Source organism: Rhyacophila brunnea, unplaced genomic scaffold, assembly GCF_057557595.1.
Source record: "Rhyacophila brunnea isolate RB1 unplaced genomic scaffold, BYU_Rbru_1.0 scaffold_19, whole genome shotgun sequence".
Taxonomy (NCBI): domain Eukaryota; kingdom Metazoa; phylum Arthropoda; class Insecta; order Trichoptera; family Rhyacophilidae; genus Rhyacophila; species Rhyacophila brunnea.
Window position 1 is genome coordinate 3,011,532 of NW_028232848.1, and position 25,076 is coordinate 3,036,607.

Here is a 25,076-nt window from a genome sequence, read left to right on the forward strand (position 1 = left end):
TAGTCATATTTCGTCGCCCCAAAAGCAAAAGGGCACATGTGCAATTTTGACGGTTTTGAGTTATGAATGCAGTTTTCTTCGTAATTTTTTTCTCTACATTATGGGAAAATCGGCATCCGTGAAGCAAAACCCATGAATTCAGAATTAAGCAAAGAAAATAAAGGTTACTTGTGTATTTCGAGGGGACAGAACGCATTATTTCAGTTTTTGCTGTTTTTCTGTTTTAAATTCCAAAATGTATACAATATTACGCTCTAAATCCTGGTAAAACGCACAAAGGCATAGGATATAATAGTGAGAAAATAGAAACATTATTAAATCATATTGCTATTTTTTTTATTCTGATAGAAAGCATGATAATGGCCTAATGCGTTCTGCGTATACAAAATACAGGACTTGTAACATGTCGTATATTGTGTTTGCCATAAAGGTTAGTCTTTATAATGTAGAAAAAATGTTTTTAAATCACAAAAAAATCTACGTGGGAGAACGCTTTGAAAAAAAATTAAAGTCCTTTTTGCGATTACAGGAGGACCTCGACTTTCGCACATAATTGGTTCCTGAAAAGGTGTGCGAATGTTGAATGTTCGAAAGTAGAGGGAAGTAAAAAAAATTAAATTGTGTGTATTTTTAAATATTTATTTATCAAGTAAATATAAGATGTTTAAGAGACATGTTTAAGTGGGGTTTGCGGGTGTTTCCCTTAAAAAATTATCAAGAGTTAGCTCTTTGCCACTCTTCTTTTTCTTATTTTAAATGGTAAATCATTAACTTTACAATATTGCTTAACTGCTGGCACGAAATGTAAAGTAAACCAATCATTTAATATTAACGCAGTAAACCCAGGTTTTTTTATTTGATTACTGTAAGCAATTCTTTATCCTTCCCTTTCAATGCTCTGGGATTTTCTGGTTGATAAATTAATATTGGCATCAATTTTAAATCACCAGCCAAGTTTCCACCAAGAAGCAATGTCAATCGGTTTTTAGAAGTTTTATGCCCTGCGGCAACTGATTCTTCCTTAGATAAGAATGTACGATTAGGCATTTTTTCCAAAATAAACCTGTGTAATCTACATTAAATATTTGGCTAGAGGAATATTCTCCATCTTCAATAATTTTGGATAATGATGAAATAAATTCTTTTGCAGCATCAGCCGATTTTCCAGTGAATTTAATATAAACCAACTGTTACTTGCTTGAAAAATTGTGTTAGAATCTTCTTTTTCTAGCCTTCCAATCTTTGTACAAACTAAGAGCCTTCGCTTGAATAATTGAAATATTCAGAGGGACATCTTTTTGATGTTGGTCGTCGATCCATGATGACAAATATTTTTCCATTTCATCCATAACTATGCCGTGTCCTTTAGAAACAACCTTTAAAGATAATATATTTCCACAATTTTGAACGTATTCCTTAATTTTATTTTTATTTTTCAAAATTGAACATATCGTAGTATGATACAAACATACGAACGTCCGATTGAAGCAAAAGATTCACCGCAATCAGAGCGTCATGTGAAGTTTATAAGTCCTTGATTTCTTTTTGTTCGTATCAACACTGCAGTTTTTCCGTTTCTCGCTCATGTTTATAAATTTTTAGGGTGAAGTATTTCAAATGAAGAAAATTAGCAAAACGCACAACATGACACGCCCCCACGCGCTCCTGCGCAAGACACCTATCCTAGCTAGCTCACAAGCAAAGTGACGGGTGCGAGCAGGATGCAAGTGACGCAAAAAACGCACTTGCTTGTGAGCGAGCGAGAAGGGGATATCTTAACCCTACGGCCAGCGCGTCGTTTTAAAAAAACGATTTTTTTTTAAATGTGCGAAATAGCGAATTGTGCGAAAGTCGAACGTTCGTAAGTCGAGGTCCGCCTGTATCTCAGAACTTGTTTTAATGAGTTAATGCTTTCTGTCAGTATACCCTCGATTTGTAAACTGGTCTTCATTTAATGTATAGGAAAAAGGTAACATGTGCAATGTTTACAAAAATAATATTGGAAAAAGGTAACAAGTGTAATTATTTAAAAGTGAGTAAGGGCCTTTGTACAAAAAAAATAATTTCGTTGCAGAAAAAAGGCACGTGTGAAAAATTTAAAAATATGTTGGCAGCGGACAAAGAGGCCCAAATAAATATTTCGGAAGATCACAATAAGCGTAAAGTGGACGCTCGCAAATCAAAAGATGAAGATAATGCTATTCATAAATGCATATAGGAAAAGGGTAACACGTGACTTAGAACCTCTTAAAAATCAAAAATTGACAAATTATGTATTAAAAAAAAATTTCATTTCAATCTTGAGTAGGTAATTAGGTCACATGTGTTCAAAAGTCAAATTTCATTTCAAAATATTAAGTAATAACCTCTCCATGATTGTTTTTCACTCCAAAAACACTTAAAATGCGTTTTTCTCAAAACGCAATTTATGCACAAGTGCCCTTTTGCTTTTGGGGCGACGACTTGGTGTTTGTTTTGTCAGCGTGTTCTTATTTTTCTTTTATCGGGCTTGTTACAGAGACCAATATAAATGATGTAGTGAAGCGTAAACGCTACGTCTGTAGATCTTCGGTCATGTTGTTCGGCGCGTACCGGTTAACCTGAAGAGACTGGTGGTTTTGGGTAGCCTCCAGGGAAGGCGAAGCAGGTGAAGAGCGTCGGCGCGCTAGAGCTACCAAGAGAAGGAGCTGACTGATGGCAGCCTTCATTCTGATAACCATCGTAGAAATCGGGAGCATCAGTTGTTTGTTCGCCCAAGGTGCAGAGATAACCTACTATTAGCATCTGGAATAAAAATGACACGCACTTTTTTGTCGGGTCTGCCGAATGGCATATTCTGTTATAACGCCATTACAGTAAAGGTGATATTGCTATAAATTCCCGATGATTTTTGTCGGGTTTGCCGAATGGTTCGGTTCGAGCGGGTTTGCTCAAATGAAGGTTGATACCAGAAACACTGTTCTAATGCCATTACAATAAAGGTGATATTGCTATGAATTCCCGATGCGTGATATCGCATAATGGAAATTGCGTGACATCTACCTATACATGTGCGAATATCGCTATGCGCGAATTTACTTGCTAGCTTCTATATTGAGTGCATTCATTGTCCATTAATAATGTCATTGGTTCAACCAAATCGTTTCGGATGTTGATATATTCCACCTAAGTGAGGAAAGTATAGATGGGCGTTGTTTTATAAATTCTTAAAATAGGGTCCACTTAGCTCATTCGGTGTAATTATAATTTTTGTATCTTTTACCTACTCTTTGAAATATTTTTTAATATTGTATAATATTTCGTTATTCTTTGTGTTTTTTTATTATTTCATTGTTTTTTAAATGTCATGTTGTGAACTGTAAAAAAAAGATTTTTTCTATCGGTTATATTATAACATATTTTCTCAGAAGTGTTTACAAAATTACATATGTTCAATAATTAGAATGTTACATTCTTAAATCTTTTGAATTATTCGTTGAAAAAAAAAAGTATTTAATTACAAATTATTAGCAAGTTCAAGGAAGCTACAACAAAAAATCTTGGAGTGATCTGTGACGTCGGTTAGTAATGCCTACTTTGATTTAAAGTACAAAAGCCGATCGCCAATATTAACTCAATTTGGAAAGCGCTTCAGAGAGAATTAAGAGCCATTAGTTAAAATTTGTCGCAATTGAGTATGGCGCCTTTAGCATTGTGATATGTGATATATGTGCATGGGCGCGAAACCCGAAAGATGCAGGTTCGATTCCTGCGGGGTCTTTTAACTCTTGTGAATTATTTGTTGAATAAAAAAATAGTTAATTTAAAAAAAACCTATAATATCTATCTACCTATCTAAAAATAAATACATTTGTATTCTGCCCTGAGAGAAGCAGAGGACCTAGAGAAGTGGAAAGTCTGTCGCCCAAAATATGACGACGTTTCAAGGCTGTCACGATTATCAGCCATGAGGAAATGACCAATAATAAGTTCTCCAAGCTACCTCGTAAGTTATAGTTGTTATTAATAATATGAATTACACACGACAGCAGGATTAAAACCTGCGACCATTCTATTGCAAAACGTGATGAACTACTCGCTCTACGGTAGGCCGTGTCCGGAAACTTGTACTGTGCCGCGGTGAAATGTTTTACGTACAATTTACATGTAACCACGTTTGGGCTATCTATATTGTCACTAAGAGAGAAGGAATATTCTGTTATACCAATGTGAATAATGTGATCATAAAATCTACGGATTTCAAAAACTAACAAAAACACGACTCACTACTTCGGGAATCGCTGATCTAATGCGCTTCGGATAATGTAGGTAAGGTGCATTGGGGTAATTCCGAATATGGGTATATTCCGAAAGTTCAAAAATTCTACCAATCGAAGCGATATTTTCCTATTGGCAACATTTAGTCTAGACGCCATGTTCATTGTGCTCGCCTCGTCAGTCGTCGCTAGTCGCAAGTGTCAACAATGCGTGCATACCATCAAGTTTTTTCGGAGAAGTGTTTTTCGCGCAATTTTTGCTGATTCGTAATTACCCCAACTTACATATCTCGGAAGTCTGGTAAGTTATTTGAATAAGTGATTGCTTTTACGATAGATTATCGTTTTTTACGAATTTGTGAGAGAACACAACGTCCTAGCTGTGTTTTTTTTTTCTTCGGAAATACCCCTTCGGGGTTATTCCGATATATATTCATTCCGTAATAGCCCACTTAACTTTTTCATAGTAATTGGCACTGATTCTCAATCTGTAAAGAAACTAAAATTATACCTAATTTAGATGTCCATAATATCGACACATCCTACGTATAATATTGTAACTAACAAAATGACGTTTTTCACTTTTATTCATTTTTCGTATCCATAGTATGTATTACATATGATGCCATTTACAGAATTTCAAAATTCGTATTATAAGTGCGATTTTCAAGCATTGCATATTATTGTATCTCAAATTTCTTGAAATTTTTCCGACGTGAAGTATGGTAACGTATTTGGCAATACTATACGCGGGAAACGCGCGGAGATCTTGCCGCGCGGGTGTATTTTTACTGCTAATTACGATACTTCACTTCGGACGGGAGGTGACACACCGCTACCACTGTGAACTTTCGGTTATATTGTATTTTTGTATGGTTTGGTAAATATTAAATACCATAATGAAGAGATCTAGACAATGTCAACAAATATTGCGCAATATATCCGCCCCTACAGGAAGGACTTTAGTGTCAAGAATACAAAAATTGATAGAAAATCTATGCGTGCACAAAAATGTGTGATTAGGCCAGATGGGACAATTAATAGTACAGCGTATAATATTATAGAAACGGATAATAATAGTAAAACAACAATGGACGAAATAAATTCTACCCAGGGAAACTAAGACTTTAGGATTCAAGGTAAGTTAATATTTTTAATCTTTTTCTCGTACGACAACAAAAAGTATCGTAAGTTATACTTACCATTGTTTACGTCGTTTTTTTGCGTGTAACTATTATTGTATGTAATATTTACCATATTTTACGTCGGAAAAAACTGAAAAAAAATATTGTATCTATCACTTATAATAATTTACGTCGTGCTTATTTTAGTAAAATATATTGTATGTAGTACTTATCATATTATACGGCGACATACAATTTTAGTTGAAATATTATACGCGTGATAACTTTTATAAATTCATGTTTATTTGGTTGTTTTGCTTTTTACAGAGTCATCACTGCCTTCAGGTGCTGATTAAAATATGATAATGGAACTTTTAGACATTATTTGTGACGATGATGACACTAGTGACAGCGTTGCTGATACAAACAGACTACATTCTCTCGAAAAGATTAACAGTAAAAGTAATTGGATATATTATAAAATATAAAGCTAGTTTTGTGAAAAATCACCTCAAGAGGTACTGTTTTCAGAAACTATGAGATTTATAATGCTTTATAATCATTTTTTTTTAAAAACCTCAATTATAATGGCTAAGGTTTCGGGTGATCGAAATAAAAGTGGTAATATGTTGCTAAATTAGCGATAAATGAAAAGCAACGCAGAGTTTTTACTGAAACTAAGTCGTGGCGAAATTTTACCATTAAATATCATCTGACGAAATATCAAAATGAAAATAACATGGAGTTGGTTAAGGTCTGTAAAAAAAGTTTCTAGCTACATTCTCTATTTGTGACCAATTCGTATTCACAGCTTTGGACAAGGTGGATAATGAAACTGCCGTTTTAACACCTGATCAACGAAGTCGACACAAAAATTGCAATGTTGTATTAACTGATGATATGAATACCAGTGTTTCCGACCATGTTAAGTCCATCCAACCGGTCGAATCAGATTATGTTCGACAGCGATCAAGCAAACTTTACTTAGATGGCGACCTGGATTTTACCCATTTATTTAAACTATATAATGAATGGTATGAACCCATAATATACACACATAAAGCTCAAACAGAAAGGCAGTATCAATTTTATTTTAAATTGTGTTGTGTCACTATGTCCCTAAAAAGGACCAGTGTGTCCAATGTCACATTTTCAAAAGCTTACAAGTCCGAGTAGTATCCACGGAGCAACTCCCAGTTTATGGCAAGAACCTTGGTCGTCAGTTAAGATTATTTGATAAACATGATGTTCAATCATTACACGCAAAATTGTATCTGCGAATTTTGACTTCCAAAAAATTTTGAATGCCCTTCACGGAAATTTGAGTAAGTACATTTTATTATAAACGTAAATTATCAGTTTGAAATTTCACAGTTTTTCAATTTACACAAAAGGTAGCTACATGATACATATAGCAGGAAGCTGAAGGCAAACGAGGTGCAAATGAGGACTCAAGTTGCTTACTTATTGTGGTCTATAAGCAAAAGAATTCAGGTTTTGCTCTAACAATATAGGCCAGAACAGAAATCGCATTGTTTATGACTTTAACATGACTGTATTTGGTCCATAAATACAATGTTAATGTAAAGCACACATTTTTGGAAAGGGGACGTACGCAAAATGAAGAGGACTGCGTTCAAGCCCTGATTGAAAGATGTTCGACAAACAAACAAATTTTTGCACCTCCAGAATGGTACTGTTTAGTTGGATGGACAAAACAAGAAGGAAAACCTGAGGATGTGGTAGAGATCAATCACATAGCATGTTTGATTTCAGAGCTCTATTAAATTATCATATATGGACTAATACAAATTAATATAAATCACAATGATCCGTTTAAGATTAATTACAAGTGCGACGTGTCCAGCACTGTCTACTCGACCATGGTCGTGAAAAGTAACACATAGCACACGCAACGAGAAACTTCATTTTCGGTAAAAGTTCTTTATTCACAAATATTGCCAATTCCAAAAGCTAAGACAGATGATTTACTGCATATGTGCAACAATGGAATCATTCCTGAGCGTTATCTTGAGTTTTTCAGTAATTTTATACCTGTTCCACATTCCACCAGCAGTTTCTGAGGAATCAGCTTAATAATTAATATGTCAGTGTAAAAAATCTTTTTTCGGTTGTATGTTTTAAATTGTGCATGCTTCTTTTTTCGCATCATATAATTGAAAATTAATTCCAAACTAAAAATATAGTTGCAGAATGATTTCTTTTTCAGTTTCACTTATATTTTAACCTGAAGTGCACCCTTCCACTTAATCACCCATTTTTATTCTCTTGTTTGATTTTCCTTTGATATTTGATATATTATTTAACCAAAAACGTTGGTTTAAAGTGATTGTAATTTTTCTTTTTTGCTTTTAATTTTATTTCAATATTTACATACTTTCTTGAATTGGATTTTTGATTGAAATTATTTCTTCTCTGTTTTTTTCTGTATGTTTAATTTTATCATGTCATGAAAGTCTTAAATTTATGTAATATTTTATTAAATGACAATAAAAGCAATTTTATATAGAGTATTTTTTCCAACCTACCTATCTGACGACCCATACCATAACTTTTAATTATTGTTATTACCGAATTATGATTTTAAATACGCAAAAAATCCTAGGTGAAGGATTGTATCTAACATATACAATATATTTCACCAAAACCATGACGACGTAAATTATGATAAGTATCACATACAACTAAATGCATGTAAGAGGTTCCGCCGTAAACTATTGTATGTGGTTTATACAATATTTCAAACAAATTCTTTTCCGCACTATAATGTTGTAACTGCATTTTCTGATTAACCACACAAAATATTAGATATCCTTTAATGCAAAACAAATCTATTTATAATTTACAATTGACATCCCAAATTTGGTGCAAAACATTCAAAAGGTCGACTTACACCAAGCTTTTGTATCTTTAAACCGCTCTCCTGTAAAGTTGCGATTTTGAAGTTACAATACTCTACGTAGGAGGTGTCGATATATTTAATTAAATTAATATTGAGACATATTGAAAGAGTCTTCTTGTCAGATATTCAATCAGAAAAAAATGGAGGTACTATATTGGGTTCATAGAAGAAATAATAAAACATGAGGAAACATACTTCTCTATCAACTTCTTAAAAACTATGAGACCACAGCAGCAGCTAACCTTTATTACGACCAAAAGAAACGATAGTGATAACGTTCCAGAGTCATTAACAGTGAAGAAGATAGATATACAAAAAAAGTGCTGATGAAAAATAATATTACCAAACCAATAGATCATTATTATGTATATGTGAGGCTTTCAGACCATGTCTTAAGCAATCCTGTTATATTTTTTTAACAGTGTAGCCTGCATTTTAGTTTTAGGTTTGCTAGCAGGAATAAATTATAAGTTTATGCCATAAAAGTAGATGAAAATGATTAAAAGACAAGTTCCGACTTTGATTTAACATTTTTAATGTTGACTAATTTAATTGTATGGGCATGAAGAAAGTTTATTTTGCTATGCAAAAATCAGTAAGTAAACAAAAGATATTTTTATAAAAAATATTGTTCTATCAAGGCAGTCAAATAAGAATGTAGATTCAAATAAAAAAAATTAAAATTATCACTTTTTTTGATTTTCCTCGTCTTTATTTTATTGATTTAAGGTGGTAGGTACTTGTGTCATATTGGGATATTTTTTCTCATTATTTGTCACCGGTGGGAACAAAACTGGTAATGACAACCGGGAATAAACCTGCTCTGCTCCATCCCGTTCCACAATCCCTATAATCCTAAGTACTTAACTGAAATGTTGAGAACCACTACCTTTTTTTGGGGTAATTCCGAACTAATAGTATCAAAAGTTAGGGATTATGGATACTATTAACAAAATTGATGATATTTTGTGTTAGGAGTATTTACGGTCGAAAAAGAAAGGTAAACCTTCGGTCAAAGTGCAATAAAATCAACTTTTGAATAATTTCGGAATTACCCCAAGATAGTTCGTAATTTCCCCAATGCCAAAAAAAAATGACTCAATATTTCAAATTCTCAATTTAAAGAACCCAACTATATATTCCAGAATGTAATATATATTTATCATACATCTTTTCTTTAAGTACACAGGGGTAAAACAATAATGACAGTAAATATAAAACACTTTGAATAATTAACCGAAATATATAACCTCTAGTCATCTCATAGAAATTCCTGTCGGAATTACCCCAATGCACCTTACCAAAAATAGATATACCTAGCTTGATACTACACAGATACAATAGAACACCACGTTGGCAAGATAAATAGATAATGAAATTAAAATTTCAGATGACCCATAAACAATATAATATGTTTTCGCGAAATATCCACTTATATCGTGAACCATTAGATTGAAAATAGATCATTTTAAAAAGTTCCAACGGGTGGGATTCGAACTCAGATCGTTTACTGTCCAAGTGAGTGCTCTTATTGTTTCAACTATCGTTATGATTTTTGCCAAGAGATTTGTTTAAAATTTCGTTGTGATTAAATTAAATGTATAGTATGTACCTATTACTTATTAATTAAACTGGCGTTTATTCCGATTTAAATTTATCTATTTTTACTTACCGTGAAAATTGCAAATTATAAATTTAAGACGTTCACAACATGAAATTTAAAAACAAAGAAAAAGTGTAAAGAATAAATAAATATATGCAGCATCAAAAAAACAGTATGAAAAGTAAAGTAAAAAGTACAAAAAATATAAATTATAAAGCATGGAAGCACACCGAATGAGCTAAGTGGACAATATTTTAAGAATTTATAAAACAACGTCATATACTCATCTCACGTAGGTGGAATGTATCCGAAGCGATTTGGTTAAACAGAGTTATTGCCCTCCCACATGGCCCCCACAAAGGGGGGGGGGGGCTGACAGGGCTCTAGCCTGGGGGCCTGGGCTCAGGAAGGGCCTGGGCTCAGGAAGGGCCCGGCGTGGCGAATCGACCAGATAAGTGATTTAAACACACATCACAAATTCTCTCGAAAAGTAAAAAAAAGTCATCTTCAATATTAGTATTATTTTAAATTATGTGGTTGTACGATTTTTGATTGTGTATCGATACTCGACAATTCCATAATTCAAATAGATGAATTCAACTATACAAAAAACACTAAATATAGGTAGGTACACATTAATTTTACCGCGTACACCATTTGGAAAACGCTACTGTAGAGCGTCACACTGCCTTTATCTTTAGCGATAGGTAGGGGGGCCGTCAAAGATCCTAGCCTGGGGGCCCGCTTCAGGATGTGGGGGCCATGCCCTCCCAATTGGCATCACCAATGGCAGGAGTTCTGCTCCTCGGGAGAACAAACAACTGATGCTCCCGATTTCTAAGATAGTTATCAGGCACACACAAGTAAATACCACCAAGAATGGAAGAGATCTCATTTACAACGTATAAGTCGGAAAAAAATACGTGGCAAAATATTGATATCTTCTAGAATTTACTTACGCGGTAGAACTCCATTATAATGGTTTATTTTTGTTAATTCTACTTTAATTGAGTCATTTACGTTAACAGCTGTTTCGGGCTATAAAAACATCTTCTGAACGGTCGATTATAACTGAAGTTAAAGATTCAGATAACCTGTTGCCACTCTCGGGAAACGATAGCTTAATATCCACTATTATTTACAAACTATTTAAAGTAAACAAACGCGAAAACATGTTGTTAGATAAATTATAATATTAGTAAGTAATTGTAATCCATGCCTACTGATGTACACACCTGTTAATTTCAAATTCAATATTGACACTATAAGCAGTTAGCGCTAGAACACCAAAATTGAGCATCACTGCGAGCGGATATAGGCAACCACTCAACTTATACCACATGCCGTTAAGTCTGAGGGAGGACAGCAGCTCCTAAGGCACGCGGTGAATAAAATAGAGTTGAATTTATACAAATGAATTCGATGATTAATTTATTGGTCTATTCGCCACTTTGTTACATTATGCCGTGCAGATCATACACCCATTTGTAAAAGAAAGCTGATGCTTCTTTTGACATTCGCTTCTATAAATAATGGCAATTAGACAGCCAATATCTGCATCAATATGATTTATTTATACAATCAGGGCATCGATCTATCAATAGATATGTAAAACTAATAGCTTGCTCGGTCAATAATAATAATATTACTATATTAGGTATGTAGATTGTAAATTTACTGGACCCATGAATTAAAATGTTATAGAATGTCGAAGTAGACCTTCTTATGAGATGGAACCTAAACGTATGAAAGTGATGGCAAAAAAAGACAAACATGATAACCAATTTTCATACGAATTGTCAGTTTTCCGACAGCGTTTCTTTCTTCTATACAAAAATGGCACTCCGTCAAACTGAAAATTGACGTCAGTGATTTTTGTAATAAAGACACAGAAAATTCGACGTCTTTGGTTATATTATGTTGAAGATTCTTTTCAGTTGACTGTAAAACACAGTACACAGAAGTTGTATCAGAAACCGATGGCCGTATAGTATTGAGATCAAATTCATGTCTAAATACAACATAAATAATCTCAATAAAAGCCACCGGAATACATAGGAAAGACATAAGAAAATATTTAAAAATACATACATACAATTAAATATCGTACATATTTTCTAAAATTCTGAAAAATTAAAAAGTAGGTCACCAAGTAGGTGCTCGTATATATCAAGTCGTCAAATATCAGATAATAATGACAGCATTCTTTCTTATCAGATATTTCATACCAATAAATATCAAATTTATGTTTTTATTGAATCACATTACTGCCGGCACAACGCGTCATTTTTTGATCCCGATGCTATAAAGCCATCTCTTTCCGGTAGTAAGACACGGTGAACTGTGATACGGTGAAATCTAATGCCAGGTCCACACCGAAAACAAGTCGCGCGACAACTCGTTAAATTTTACGATAAGCACAGTGACGTCCCTAGACAAAATGCCGCCCCTAGGCAGCGTCAAAATGCCGCCCCATTTTTTTTATATCTAAGAAATGTGTTGTATCGATGCATTAATAACAAAATATATACCACTAAAACATACAAAATTAAATTTAGATATTAAAAGCGAATAAACATAATATTAGTTAGACACTTACCCAAATCACCAGAGTCTGAGATTCTATTTGTTGATATGTCTGACAAATTTGGTTTGCAGAGTACCATTTAGTAATAATACGCAGATGTATTATTTTCACACTATTTTTCTATGCTATTATTGTACAACATGTAAACAAAATCATTTTCCTTATCATTCATTTAATATGAACATACTTTTAATCACAAATACACTATTAATTAATTGTCTCAACACTCAACTGTTACAATAAACAAACTTTCCTGGCCTTTTTTGTAGCAAAGTCCGTAACTATGTCATCCAAATCTAATTTATATGCCATTTCTGCTTCAATAGACAATATTGCAAGTCCATTTAGCCTTTCTTCGGTCATCCTAGATCGGAGATAATTTTTAATAATTTTCAGTTTTGAAAAACTCCTCTCTGCGCTAGCCACCGTTATTGGCATTGTCAATATTATCCTAATTGAAGTGACCGTATTTGGATAGATTTCTTTCAAATTATTATCATAAATAAATTTTAGTACGTCATGTGGCGAAGACTTTTCAGTCACAAGTCTACACAGTAATTTTAACTCCTCACAAAGCTCCACTGCATCGACATCAGATGTCCCGTTTGCAGTGAGTTTAATTTCTAAATTTTGACAATCTTCCAATAAATTTTCAGGAGTCATGTTTCTTAAGAGGCTAATATTATACATAAATTTGAAAAATCTTCCATGATATTTTAATTCCTCAAATCGATCTTCAATTGAATTTATAGCCTTATCTACTACTTGATTGAAAAACTCGACTTCAAATTTTTTTTCAGGGTTATGTAGAGGCGTTTCATCACAACTCTCATACTCGAAATGTTTCGGTACTCTTCGTCTTCTGCAATCTGTTTCTTTGGGAAATTCTGCAGGTATTTCGAGGGCTTCTGCTAATTGGTGTGCGATTATTTTCATTTGTACTAAGCCATTTTTTCTATAATTACGCAAAAAATTTAAAACAGCTTCAATGGAATCAAGCGCGCTGGTTATATTAAATTCTATCATTTGCAACTGTTTACTGACTGGATTTATAGAACTCAAAATATCATACCAAACTATGAGACAATTTATAAATTTAAAGTTGCATATATTTTTTGATAATGCGATGGCATCATTTTTGGTCTGCAAACTATTTTCAGTGCGTGAATTGGCATGTTTCTCTTCAATATATAATAAGGCATCGTAAATTTCTACCAATTGGTATCTAATAGGCCTGATTGCTTCAATTCGGGACTCCCATCGCGTATCAGAAACTGCCTTTAATGTTAATGATGGTAAAAATTTTAAAAGTATATTCCATCTATCAGTAGATGCCGAGAAAAAAACATAAATCTTTTGGATTAACCCAAAAAATGATATCGCATCTAAGTTGCATTTTGCAGCATCATTTACCACTAAATTTAGCGTATGTGAGTTACAAGGTACATAAAATGCACGAGGATTCATGTCTCTAATATGCTTTTGGACACCATTCTTTTTTCCCCGCATATTCGCACCATTATCATAACTTTGACCTCTCATGTTTTGTATATTTATGTTTAAATTTTCTAGTTCTTCAACAATGCGTTTTGCTAATCCTGCTCCAGTTTTATCGTCAATTTCTATAAAACCTAAAAAATGCTCACGTACTTCCTCTGAGTGTTTTCGAACAAATCGTACTATAATCGACATCTGTTCTATATGTCCTATGTCAGGTGTACAATCTAATATAAGAGAAAAATATTTTGCCTCATTTAACATATTAATAATTTCTGATTTGATTTTTTGCGACATTATGGCAATTAATTCATTTTGAATTCTTGGTCCAAGATAATGAGTAGTGCGGGGCTTACAGCTTATGGTTTTCAAATGTTCCTTAATAACATTATCAAACAGTCCAAAACATTCAATTAATTTTAAGAAATTTCCATTGTGCAGTGTGTTGATTGTGGACTTAGGTCCGCGTAAAGCCATATTCTGCACCGCCATGACTCGCAAAACTGCACATAATCGAGTTAAAATTGACCGCCACCGTATAATTTCTTCATTGAAAAGTTTTTGTTGACAACAATCAATTGTTTTATTTAGCTTTAATCTGATTAGAATATCTTGCCAGATTGAAAAGTTTTCGTGGTGATTTTTTGACTTTTCGTGGGTTTGTATAGTTTGCGACAAGTTTTTCCAATTATCATAGCCAACTGATGATCCCATTCCAGTCTCACATTTTTTTTTATTAAATATTATACAGCAAAAGCAATGCGCAGAATCATTTTTTACAGAATACACTAACCAAGTTCTTTCATATGTTTCGCCATTTTTCAACGTACGTTCATAATATGCATTGGAAAACTTTCTATTGCACGTATTGATAGGATAATCAGCAAGTTTTTTCTGTATAGGTCCTTTTTTTAATATCATTATCCTTGTACTCTCATCAAGAAAACTTGGCCAAAAATGTGGATCATCAAAATTATTGTCTTCTTCTTTGTCTAAAATGTCTAAATAATCAAAATTATCGTCGTCTGAATTATTATCGTTGGCATCGTAATTTACATTTTCTTCTAGCGTTGTAGCATCTGATTCTTGAATTATTATTGGTTCTTTAGTTTTAGACGATATGTATTCTGCGCTGACTTTCTGATTTTGCTTTTCACTTTTGATAAAATAATTGTTAAGTGTACCTGTATTATTTGTAGCATTTGCCTCCTTTCGTTCTCTTATCTTTTTATACGCTGCTCCTGAAAGTCGTTGTCTTGCACTCATGTTGATGATTTAAATAAACCACAAATCCACACTATTATCAGCAAAAGATATGTTTACAAAAAACAAATTAAAATAAGGTATTGTTATTCACAGCACAATAATTACTAACAAATAGTAGTAAACAGATGATATTATGATGATAGATGAGGTAGGTATCTACTAGTGTAAATTTTTATTACAATTAGCTGGTACTTAACGTAAACGTATATGCACGAATACTAGATTATGTCAAATATCAATTTTACAATAGATACATCCAGCAACTTTTAAATCTCGCGGGAGACTGGCAAAAATGTTTGGATAAATTATAAAATACGGATGTATATACCTATAAATCTCCACCATAATTTTTATTGTTTCGTTACCTACGTTGACATATTGGTATAAAATATTATTTTGTTTCAATAACTTCTTGGCTCATTGGCGCCATATAATTGGCTTTTGCGCAGCCACTGTTATGAAAGGAATTCTTTAATCTGAGTAAATGACATTACATTATATTATGCATAATGTGTCTAGGTGGCAAAAGACTCGTAAAAATATTTTTTATTGGCATTTGTATTACGAACCCGAGCAGTTAAAAATAATAGAAAAAATCACTGGCTGAGAGTGGTGACATCATACTAAAATCGCCGCGAATACCAACTCACTACTGGGTAATAAATAATATAATTAAAAAACATCCGGAGCCGTGAAGTACTACAAATATTCGGTGCTCCGGGCCGTTCCCGCTCCAACGCTCTGGTTATAATGTAACTAAGATTAGGTACCTAGCTATTTCTATATAATACCAAATGATCCTCCTCGGTTTGCCGCCCTTCGAGTATCTGCCGCCCCCAAGCGACGCTCAATCTGCCTACCCCCACGGGACGTCACTGGATAAGCATGATAATTATCGTAAAATTTCTTAAGCAATTATGATAATTATCGTAAAATTTAACGAGTTGTCGCGCGACTTGTTGCCGGTGTGGACCAGGCATTATACGTACAATTTAAATCATTTAAAAAAAACAACCCACAAAAACCTCGTAAATCGTTTTCGTACAAGGGAAAATGCTACAAACTTTGTACTAGGAATCACTATATTGAATCAATATTTTGATTTTTTGTATTTCGAAATCCCACTAAAAATGATAATTAGACTGTGTTCATTGTGTTTTAAAAGGGTTATTTTGGATTTATCATGACGTCTACAAAATAATGTATATAAATGACAATAGTCTTCAAAGTAATCATTGTTTGACTTTTCAAGCCTCTTGTTTTTCTATAATTTCCCTCTTGATGAATAGAACTTTAGTTATTAAAATTTTAAAGACGATCTTTATACTATTGTTGTATGTGATAATTCTTTAAACAAATTAATTGGTGTGCCGTGAGATGAAAAAGGTTTTAAATCACTGAACTATATATAATAATAATAATAATAATATAACTTCCGTTCTCAATTTGATAAACAATGCAAAATATTGAACACCAATATTAGTGTAATGATTTAATGAACAATGATAGTACCTAGGTACATGTGGATATTTATTATCTATCACTATTATCACTTATCAGAAACAGTACATATTCTTTAAATTTAACCGTAATTATACTAAAAAAAACACAACAAAATAATTTACGAGGTTTGCGGTCAAGTGTGGGTGTCGCGAAGCAACAGAAAATACTATAATATCGTATTATTGAAAACACCAAACACGTATCACATTTTGTGATTACAGAATAACACTATTATACCGGTTCCATAAATTGCTGTAAGCCTCTGAGATCATAGTAAAATATAATATTAAACCACTTATCAAATATTTATCGAGTATTATTTGATAATACGTTAAATATACAGGATTCGCTTGGAATAAAAAAGTTACGAAGTTAACGTTATAAATTAGATCGTAAATAATGAATGACTTAACTCACAAAGAACATTGTTAGTAAACATTTCAAAGTATTTCGCGATACGCGTTGGCCGTTATAGATTTGGCAGAAAGCTCGATTATTGATGTCATACATTAGCACCGACAGATACAATCGACGTAATGGGATAAATACTTGGTAAATCTTTAATCCTCATCATAACGGTGTGTCATGGTATACCAGACGAGAGGCGGAATAAGTACTCGGATGAATTGAATCAATTATATATTCAAGGAGACACTTGGAGAGATGAAGCATGCAAATGTAAGAATAGTTTCCTACCACACAAATATCAAAAGTTACTTTCGGAGAATGTAGTTATAATAAACATAAACAAACAGTTTTTAACTCACCGTTTCCTGATCGGCCGTAAGAGCGGCCGCCATTTTGGCTACTAACATAGACAACCGTTTTTAAAGACAGGTAACTTGTTATTGAAAAACTTTTGCCATAAAAAAAACATATTTTTCCCTAAAAAACTAAAAAAAATGTATCTCTATTATAAATAAATACAATATTAATATTGCAGTAAGATTTTTTATTGAGACAGGTGATGTTATAGTGGAATAATAATAATGTAACTGTTTATTAAGGTAGGTACGTAAATGTAATAGGTATAGGTACCTAACCTATGTTTAAAAGAGAGAAAATTTCAAGCTGTTTTATAATTTTACCGTTTTTTACTGTCGATTCATATTTAAAAAAATATTTTGATAAATAATGGCCACTCTTATATTTTTAAAATTCGTTCTCTAAAATATTTTCTAGAAACGTCATGGATCAAAGAGGTTTTTTTCCAAATGTACTTTAGTTGGCTGAATATTCTGGTTTTGTTTAGCTAACGAATCAAACAAAATTTGACAACTACCTACTTCAAAATACGACGTTTGTTATTAATAAAATGGATCTCATTCTCGTACGGTTTCTAGAATATGGAAAATAAATTCGAAACGATGTCGAACAAAATTCACCAGCATTCAATACCAATTGACATATTGGACGACCTTAGCAGGTTTGAAGCTATAATTATTTCATTTTATTTTGTGCGATATTTTGATTTAAATGTTGTTTTGAATTCAACGATTACTTTAGCGTACCCGCCATCAATAATAACATTCTCGACAAATGCATTACTAAATGAAAGTTTTCCGAGGCCTTTAGTAACAATGGCCAACATGGTATTCTCGTCAAGACAATTTTCTATAGCTACACTAAACCTCAAGCTGCAGGTTATCTTGCTATTGGGATAAAAATAAGAATAGCTTATAGAAGGTTATGTTTGGATTTCGACTTGTATAGAACCTAGTTAATTAAAAGAAACTGGGTACAAGTCGGTTACGGGGAAGCCAGCGGCAAACACATTTTGAAAATAGCCGATATACTGGATTATTTGTTAGGTTGGGTTAGTTTAGGTTTTCATTCTTGAATTCATGAATTTTCGCCCAAAATCGGTTATCACAATTAACGCGGTTCCCGCCAAGCTTCCCTATAACTGACTTGTACCAAAAATTGTATTCATTAAATCTTCGTCATCGGCACTACACCCCAATGCAGGTCTACACAGTCCGATTACTGCGGTGCGCTCTATATTTCCCGACCCTCCTTTCTCACATACGGTTCCGAAGACCCTTCTCAGTGTGTATCTTCTGGTTATCTTATATTTATTATTATCGAAATTTTAAGAAATGTACGAATGTAGAACGTACAAAGTCGACTGCCGTCTGTATCCCGGTTCCCAAAGCACTCACGATTTGTACAGGACTTCTGCAAGAATACCATTCAAGTATGCAGCCACGTGCGTCTTTAGAGAGAATATCAATTATTATGGCCATCGTGAAAGTTGTTGTCATTTATTTTTTATTTTTCCAGCCGTTTCATTATTAACGTACCTGAAGAAGAGCGAACAAATTTGGTACGCATATGTTTTCAAATCGAATTGGCGCATTGGTTCTATTTGGATTTCTATTGCACAGACGAGACGGCGCATGCTCAGCCATGTGGCATGAAGCAGTTCTCTGCACACATGTTTCAGGTGAGAATTATAAAAGATACATGTATCAAAATATTGTCAGCTAGTTTTTGATATGTGGCTATATCTCACCTCTTTTATGTTTGTGATTATACAGTGTTAATAATTGGAAAAGCACATTGGCGCGAATCCAGTGGTTGCAGGTTCAAGTCCCGTCGGGTGTCGTATTTTTAAAAAAAAAAAAAATTCTAGTCGGTGAAAATTTGAGATGTTTTCAAATTATGTATATTGTTCAATTTAATATATTTTAACATTGGTGGCATATAGAATATTGAGAGTTTTACTAAACTATGTGATCACCCATGATGGACTAGCGTTAATGTATCGACTGATATTGTCGTGGGTCCTGCATTCACATCCCGGGTCTGATCATTTCACATGTTGTTTTACAATGTATGTTTGGACCCCGGCTATGGACCTAATAAGTTGAGCTAGTGGCTAACATCCATTTCTTATAAAAACAAAACCTGTAATACAATCTCCACTCTGTGGAGGCCCATGTGATCCTCTTAGGATCGAGCATGGTGAAGTAAAATGTAAATAATTTGATCATAATATATAAACAAACAGCATTGTATCAAATAAAACAATTTTGACACAATGCTGGTGTCCTACTTGATTTTCGTTATATAAAAATATTGGTATGTCCTAATTTATAAATACAATTTGATGGAAAAAAAATAATAAAACCAACTTGAAATTCAAAAATGTCGTCTATCTCAAATATTGAATTGAGACTCGGCATTTGCAAATAAACGCCTTATGTGTCATTTCAATGAAAGGTATCGATATTATTTTTCCAGTACTTCCTATATCGAGAAATTGATTGGCTTTATTTCAGCACATCCCGTCTCTTCAAAAACACGCTCCACACCTGGAGAGCGTGTTGGACCACTGGCGGGAGTACAAGCAGTCTGTGCCGACTTACGGTGCAATCCTTCTCAACGAAGATCTTTCTCAAGTTCTTCTCGTCCAGTCGTTTTGGACTAAGGCCTCTTGGGGCTTCCCAAAGGGGAAAGTAAACCAAGACGAGGAGCCGTGGCATTGCGCCTGCAGGGAGGTATGCAAAAAGATATTGAAATTCTTTATTGCTGTGAATAGTAGGTTTACTAGGGTCTGTTTTCGGCAACTGTCTTTCCAAGAATAAAAACTTTTTTCCCCCCCTTTTTTGACGGTATCTGATTTACGATGCTTGTATTTATTGTTTTTACATCTTAAAATTTGGATAAATATACATTTTGGTATCGGTATGACATAAATAAGGCCACATGCACACAATATCCACTTATGAGTGCGATAGGTTGCGACGACTCGTAGCTAAGCATGTCCAGCATGGGTTATTGCTGCAAGGTGTCAGGTGTGAATGTGGGAATCACTACTCTGAGTGTTTTAACATAAAGAATGTATTGACACCTTCTACGTAAAAGATCGGAACTGTATTTTTGGCTATTTTGCCTTAATTGCCTTTAATTAAATAATTTAAAAGTATACACATTTTTATAAATTCGAATGTTGATATATTCCACCTACGTGAGAACGAGTATAATAGGTGGACGTTGTTTTTAAACTCTTATAATATGGTCTGCTTAGCTCATTCGGTGTACTTCCTTGTATCTAATTTATAGTATTTTTATATTTACACTTTTCTACTGTTTAAGGCTATACCTCAGTTGAGGCAAGGTCTAAAAAGATCGTGGCTAGGCGATGCGCGGATTGCGGGTCGCGGGTGCAAATGACGCATGCCAAATGAAATATAATTTGACATATAAATCCAACATGTGTCCATTTAATGTTCTGTTTATTGTTCTATCAGTAACAATAATAATATATTCATTGACATGTTTTCTTTTTAAAGTAAATGGGTAACGTTTTTAGTCATCTTTAAGAATTAATACCCCAGTCGCCATCACGAAACAAATTGACGTGTTTCTAGCTCGACGTTCTCTTTCCAAATCGCAGCGAGTCCAAAATTTTGACGCGCATATAGTTGAAAATTATTTGCCGTTTCACTGATGTATCACCTTAATATCTTAATACTGATCTATTTCTTTTTTATATAATATTTCTTTGTTTCTAAATGTTTCTCGTATAAAAAAAACCTGTCAATACGAAACTCCACTCTGTGGAGGCCCATATGTTCCTATTACGATCGGACATGGTCGGAACATATGTAAAAATAAATAAAATTTGAATCTTAATTTGAAAATTTGAATAAAACCAAATGTAAAAAATTATATTTTATTTAGAAGATATTAACGGTTGTAATCGGCATTTAAAATAACATTTTGTCAATCACAAGACTAAAATAGCTCTACTGAAAAGTTACCATTTTACAGTTCCGACCTTATAAGTAGGAGGTGTCGGTATGTGGGAAATGTGCTCGCATATTTGAGATGAGGCGGGGTAAAAGGGGATGTTGGGGGCAACAGGACAGTTAGCTGTAAACTTTATAAATTTCATAGTGTGTTGCATCCAGTTGTCACACGCTACGCGACGTTTGGGGACATGCAATATGCTGCGTGTGGTTAGTGGGCGTGTCTGGTCTGAACTGTCGATAGTTTTGAAATAATTATAGTTTTGCTGAAAATCCTGGACTCAAGTATTAGACCTGTACATAGCTTCAGTGCTGACACTTTCAACCAGTCAAAACTTTGGACATCTAACAATCATTGGCAGTTTCACAAAAAATCTGCTAGCGGAGCTCAGAAACGCGACAGTCAGGGCTCGAGGGATACATTGTTACCAACTGGCTAGCTAATACCTACCCTTTGTCCTTCATCCACGCAGAGACAACGGTATTTTTTTTACTGTGTATCCTGGTCTAGCATTTCTCTATCGACTCATTTACAGCTGCAAATATTATTATGTCCAAGTTCTTTTCTTCCCAACTCTGTCAATTTCAGGATTTTTAACGAGGGATTTAGGCATTTAATGTGATATTTGGTATCACTATTTTTGTGTGATTTTCCCAAATGGCAATTTTTATCTAATAATAAATTTAATATTTTTGTGTTGCACATCTGGCAATAATCAATCTCTTGTTTTACAGGTATTGGAGGAGACTGGCTTCGATATAAGCAATCGTATAGCCAAAAACGATTTCATCGAATCTGTGATACACGATCAGATAGTCAGATTGTATATCATTGGACACATTCCACAGAGTACCAAATTTCAACCAAGGTAAGATTAACACTTTATTTGCTTAAAAATAGTGCAATGACTGTGAAGGGTGGCGATAGGCTGTTGAGATACGACATAAATAGTGCACACTAAACTTGGTCAGTTATATTTATTAGTTTTTATTGAACTAAGAATACCAATTGCAGATGGTATTGATTAGATTTTAAAATTCAATCAAACCCTACCTAAATCAAACTATAATAAATATTCTTCTGTCTATAAAATATTTTTTTATCTATTATGGTTTGGTTGGGCACGGTTTAATCTGATTTTAAAAACCATCTTCAAGTTCACCAGTTCAATTAAAACAAATAAGTATGACTGAAAAAGGTGTTTATTATTTTTGTTAGATCTCCACAGACTACCTCTACTAGTATGATTTGATCTAGGCAGGGTTTAATTGAATTTTAAAAACTAACAAATTTCAACTGCGATGTGTATTCTTCGTTCAATGAAAACAAATATGTATGACCATGTCCAGATGGCACGTGTCCCTCCGCACTTTACGCTCGAGGACCAAAAATGTGCTCTGCCCATATAGCGCATTTCATTTGGAAGTGAACAAGCTAGGTGACGTAATTCATTTTTGAATCAGCATAAAAAACAAATGCGGTTTCTATGAGATTTTGTTTTTTGCGATAACTTGCAATATGTATTCTCGGCAGTTTACAAGATACGTGATGTTATTTATTTTGGAGTAGCCATAAAAAGGCTCGCACTCCAGCGTGAGGCAGTCGTCATTCATTTTGGAATGGCTATAAATGTCACATTCACTTATGCTTGTTGCGCAACAGACGTCACGCCGTGAGTGCATGTGGACGGCTCAATGAGGTCACATGTACCCAGAGAATGCGCGACTTGTTGACAACTGAATTAAGTTGCCTGTCAATTACTATCCTCACAGATTGACCATTATAAGCTGTTTTTGTTTTTACTGCTTATCCCCGTATTTCCCACAACACCACATATAAGAATGATAGTGCGTCAAATTGTGAATTAAACAAATTAATTAAAAATAGAGAGATCGTTATCCTAATAAAAAGGTTGTACACCACTGTCTTACATTATTTGTTTCAGGACACGTAATGAGATCAAAGCCTGTGAATGGTTCCCGATCGCCGATTTACCCTCAAATCGAAAAGATATGACGCCGAAATTGAAAATGGGTGTCAGTCCTAATGCATTCTTCATGGTTGTGCCATTTGTCAAGAGAATGAAACGATGGGTTTCGGAGCGGGTCCAGAAGACCGCCAGCAACTCCAAGAGATTACGCCACAAGTCGATGGGCGATTTAGAGGTATCGGTCACGAAGAATAAAACCAAGAGCATTTCGCAAGTGCTCCAGAAAGAAATTATAGAGTTTCAGCAAACCGTTACGGATGTCACCGCTAAAGGCCAGCAGAACGTGATCAAAAGTGCCACGTTTCAGAATAAAAAAGATAAGAAGGGAAATTTTAAACGGCAGTTGTTTTCAGGGAACAATGTTACCAACCTGCCGAATCAGCCCAACCAAAATGTGATTGCCGGGAAATTCAACCCGAATTTAACGGATATGTCATGCAACTTTAACAACTTTTTGGCTAAGTCCTGGATGGAGTTTAAGTACGATAGAGAAGCGATATGGGAAAGCATGTCATAATATTTCGTTATGATTACTGAATGCTGCACAAGCACAAAATACCAAATTAAGGCTATTTTTAGTCTGGCGGACTTCATGACTATCTGATCTACGGTCAGATGTTCCATTACTCGGTATCGCATACATGAAGTCTGACCTAAATGGATCTTTTTGTAAAGTTGACCTACGGATCAAAATTGGAATCAAATCTCTTCTTGACGACTGACCGAATATGTTTGGTTTAAATCCTTTTTTTTGTTTGCAATGTTGATCGATAAACTCAACATTATTTATTTTATATTGTTAATGTTTGACAGAGCATTTTTTTAATTTCTCTATCGACTTAGCCGTAATTCGTATTACAGAATAATATTCAAACACCTGTTAAAAGTATTATTGTTTTGAATGTATTCTAAATGTCTGCGAAAAATATTACATTTTAATAATACTAAGTAGACTACTGACAACTACGCTTTGAGATTTACGAATGCACATAGTTTTATTCATCTTTTTTTATAACCTGTTTTAACTCTTCCATCATTTAAAACTTTATACGAATATCTTTTTCGTGTTATAAGGATAATTTTACGCGCATTTATGAATTGCTATCAACGTGGATAGATCGCATGTATTTCTTTTCATCGAATTCCACTTACATATTATTACAATGTACAAAACTATCGCGTAATAGGTTTATTACTTGTTCCTAGTATTGCATCGAAAGTGCGTACAAGAAGTATTACAACTAACTATACATTATTGTTCTTTAAAAGAATAAATTAAATGTTTCTGAAAATTTTATTTGTGTTTTTATTTTCATCTCCTATCATACATACATAATATAAACATCCTACTTATACATTATTATGTATGTTTCGAGATTGTATTTGACATAATATTTGGGGAATGGGACAACTGGGCACCAGGACGATTGGGCGCTGCACTGTCGAATGAAATAAATAGACGTTCGTTACGATGTTATACAGAAAGTAAACGATGAATTATAATCAGTTTTATCTACTACTGGTAGTTTTAATTCATTTTGCTCTTAACATAATGTTATTGAGAATTAT

The 25,076-nt window shown here is 33.8% G+C and overlaps 2 protein-coding genes across 2 annotated transcripts in view; one reads left to right on the top strand and one right to left on the bottom strand.

Annotated features, from left to right (window-relative positions):
• Window positions 1-17,569, bottom strand: part of Ptpmeg2 (Protein tyrosine phosphatase Meg2) — a 339,596-nt gene extending 322,027 nt beyond the window's left edge. Inside the window, exon 1 of the mRNA XM_085946126.1 lies at window positions 17,527-17,569. Coding sequence (XP_085802252.1) covers window positions 17,527-17,559 — 33 coding nt within the window. The 5' untranslated portion in view covers window positions 17,560-17,569. The remainder of the gene's footprint in view (window positions 1-17,526) is intronic.
• Window positions 17,570-18,043: 474 nt separating this feature from the next.
• Window positions 18,044-24,804, top strand: LOC147072646 (m7GpppN-mRNA hydrolase-like). Its single transcript, XM_085946133.1, has 5 exons — window positions 18,044-18,185; window positions 19,043-19,205; window positions 20,044-20,262; window positions 22,252-22,385; window positions 23,463-24,804. The coding sequence occupies exons 1-5, from the start codon at window positions 18,106-18,108 to the stop codon at window positions 24,022-24,024; spliced, it is 1,158 nt and encodes a 385-aa protein (XP_085802259.1). The 5' UTR covers window positions 18,044-18,105; the 3' UTR covers window positions 24,025-24,804.
• The last annotated feature ends 272 nt before the right edge of the window (window positions 24,805-25,076 follow it).

Coding starts and splice junctions, on each gene's coding strand:
- LOC147072646 (XM_085946133.1), top strand. CDS start 18,106: ATGGAAAATAAATTCGAAACGATGTCGAACAAAATTCACCAGCATTCA. Junction 18,186..19,042: donor ATATTGGACGACCTTAGCAG/GTTTGAAGCTAT, acceptor TTATTTTTCCAG/CCGTTTCATTATTAACGTAC. Junction 22,386..23,462: donor AGTACCAAATTTCAACCAAG/GTAAGATTAACA, acceptor TATTTGTTTCAG/GACACGTAATGAGATCAAAG.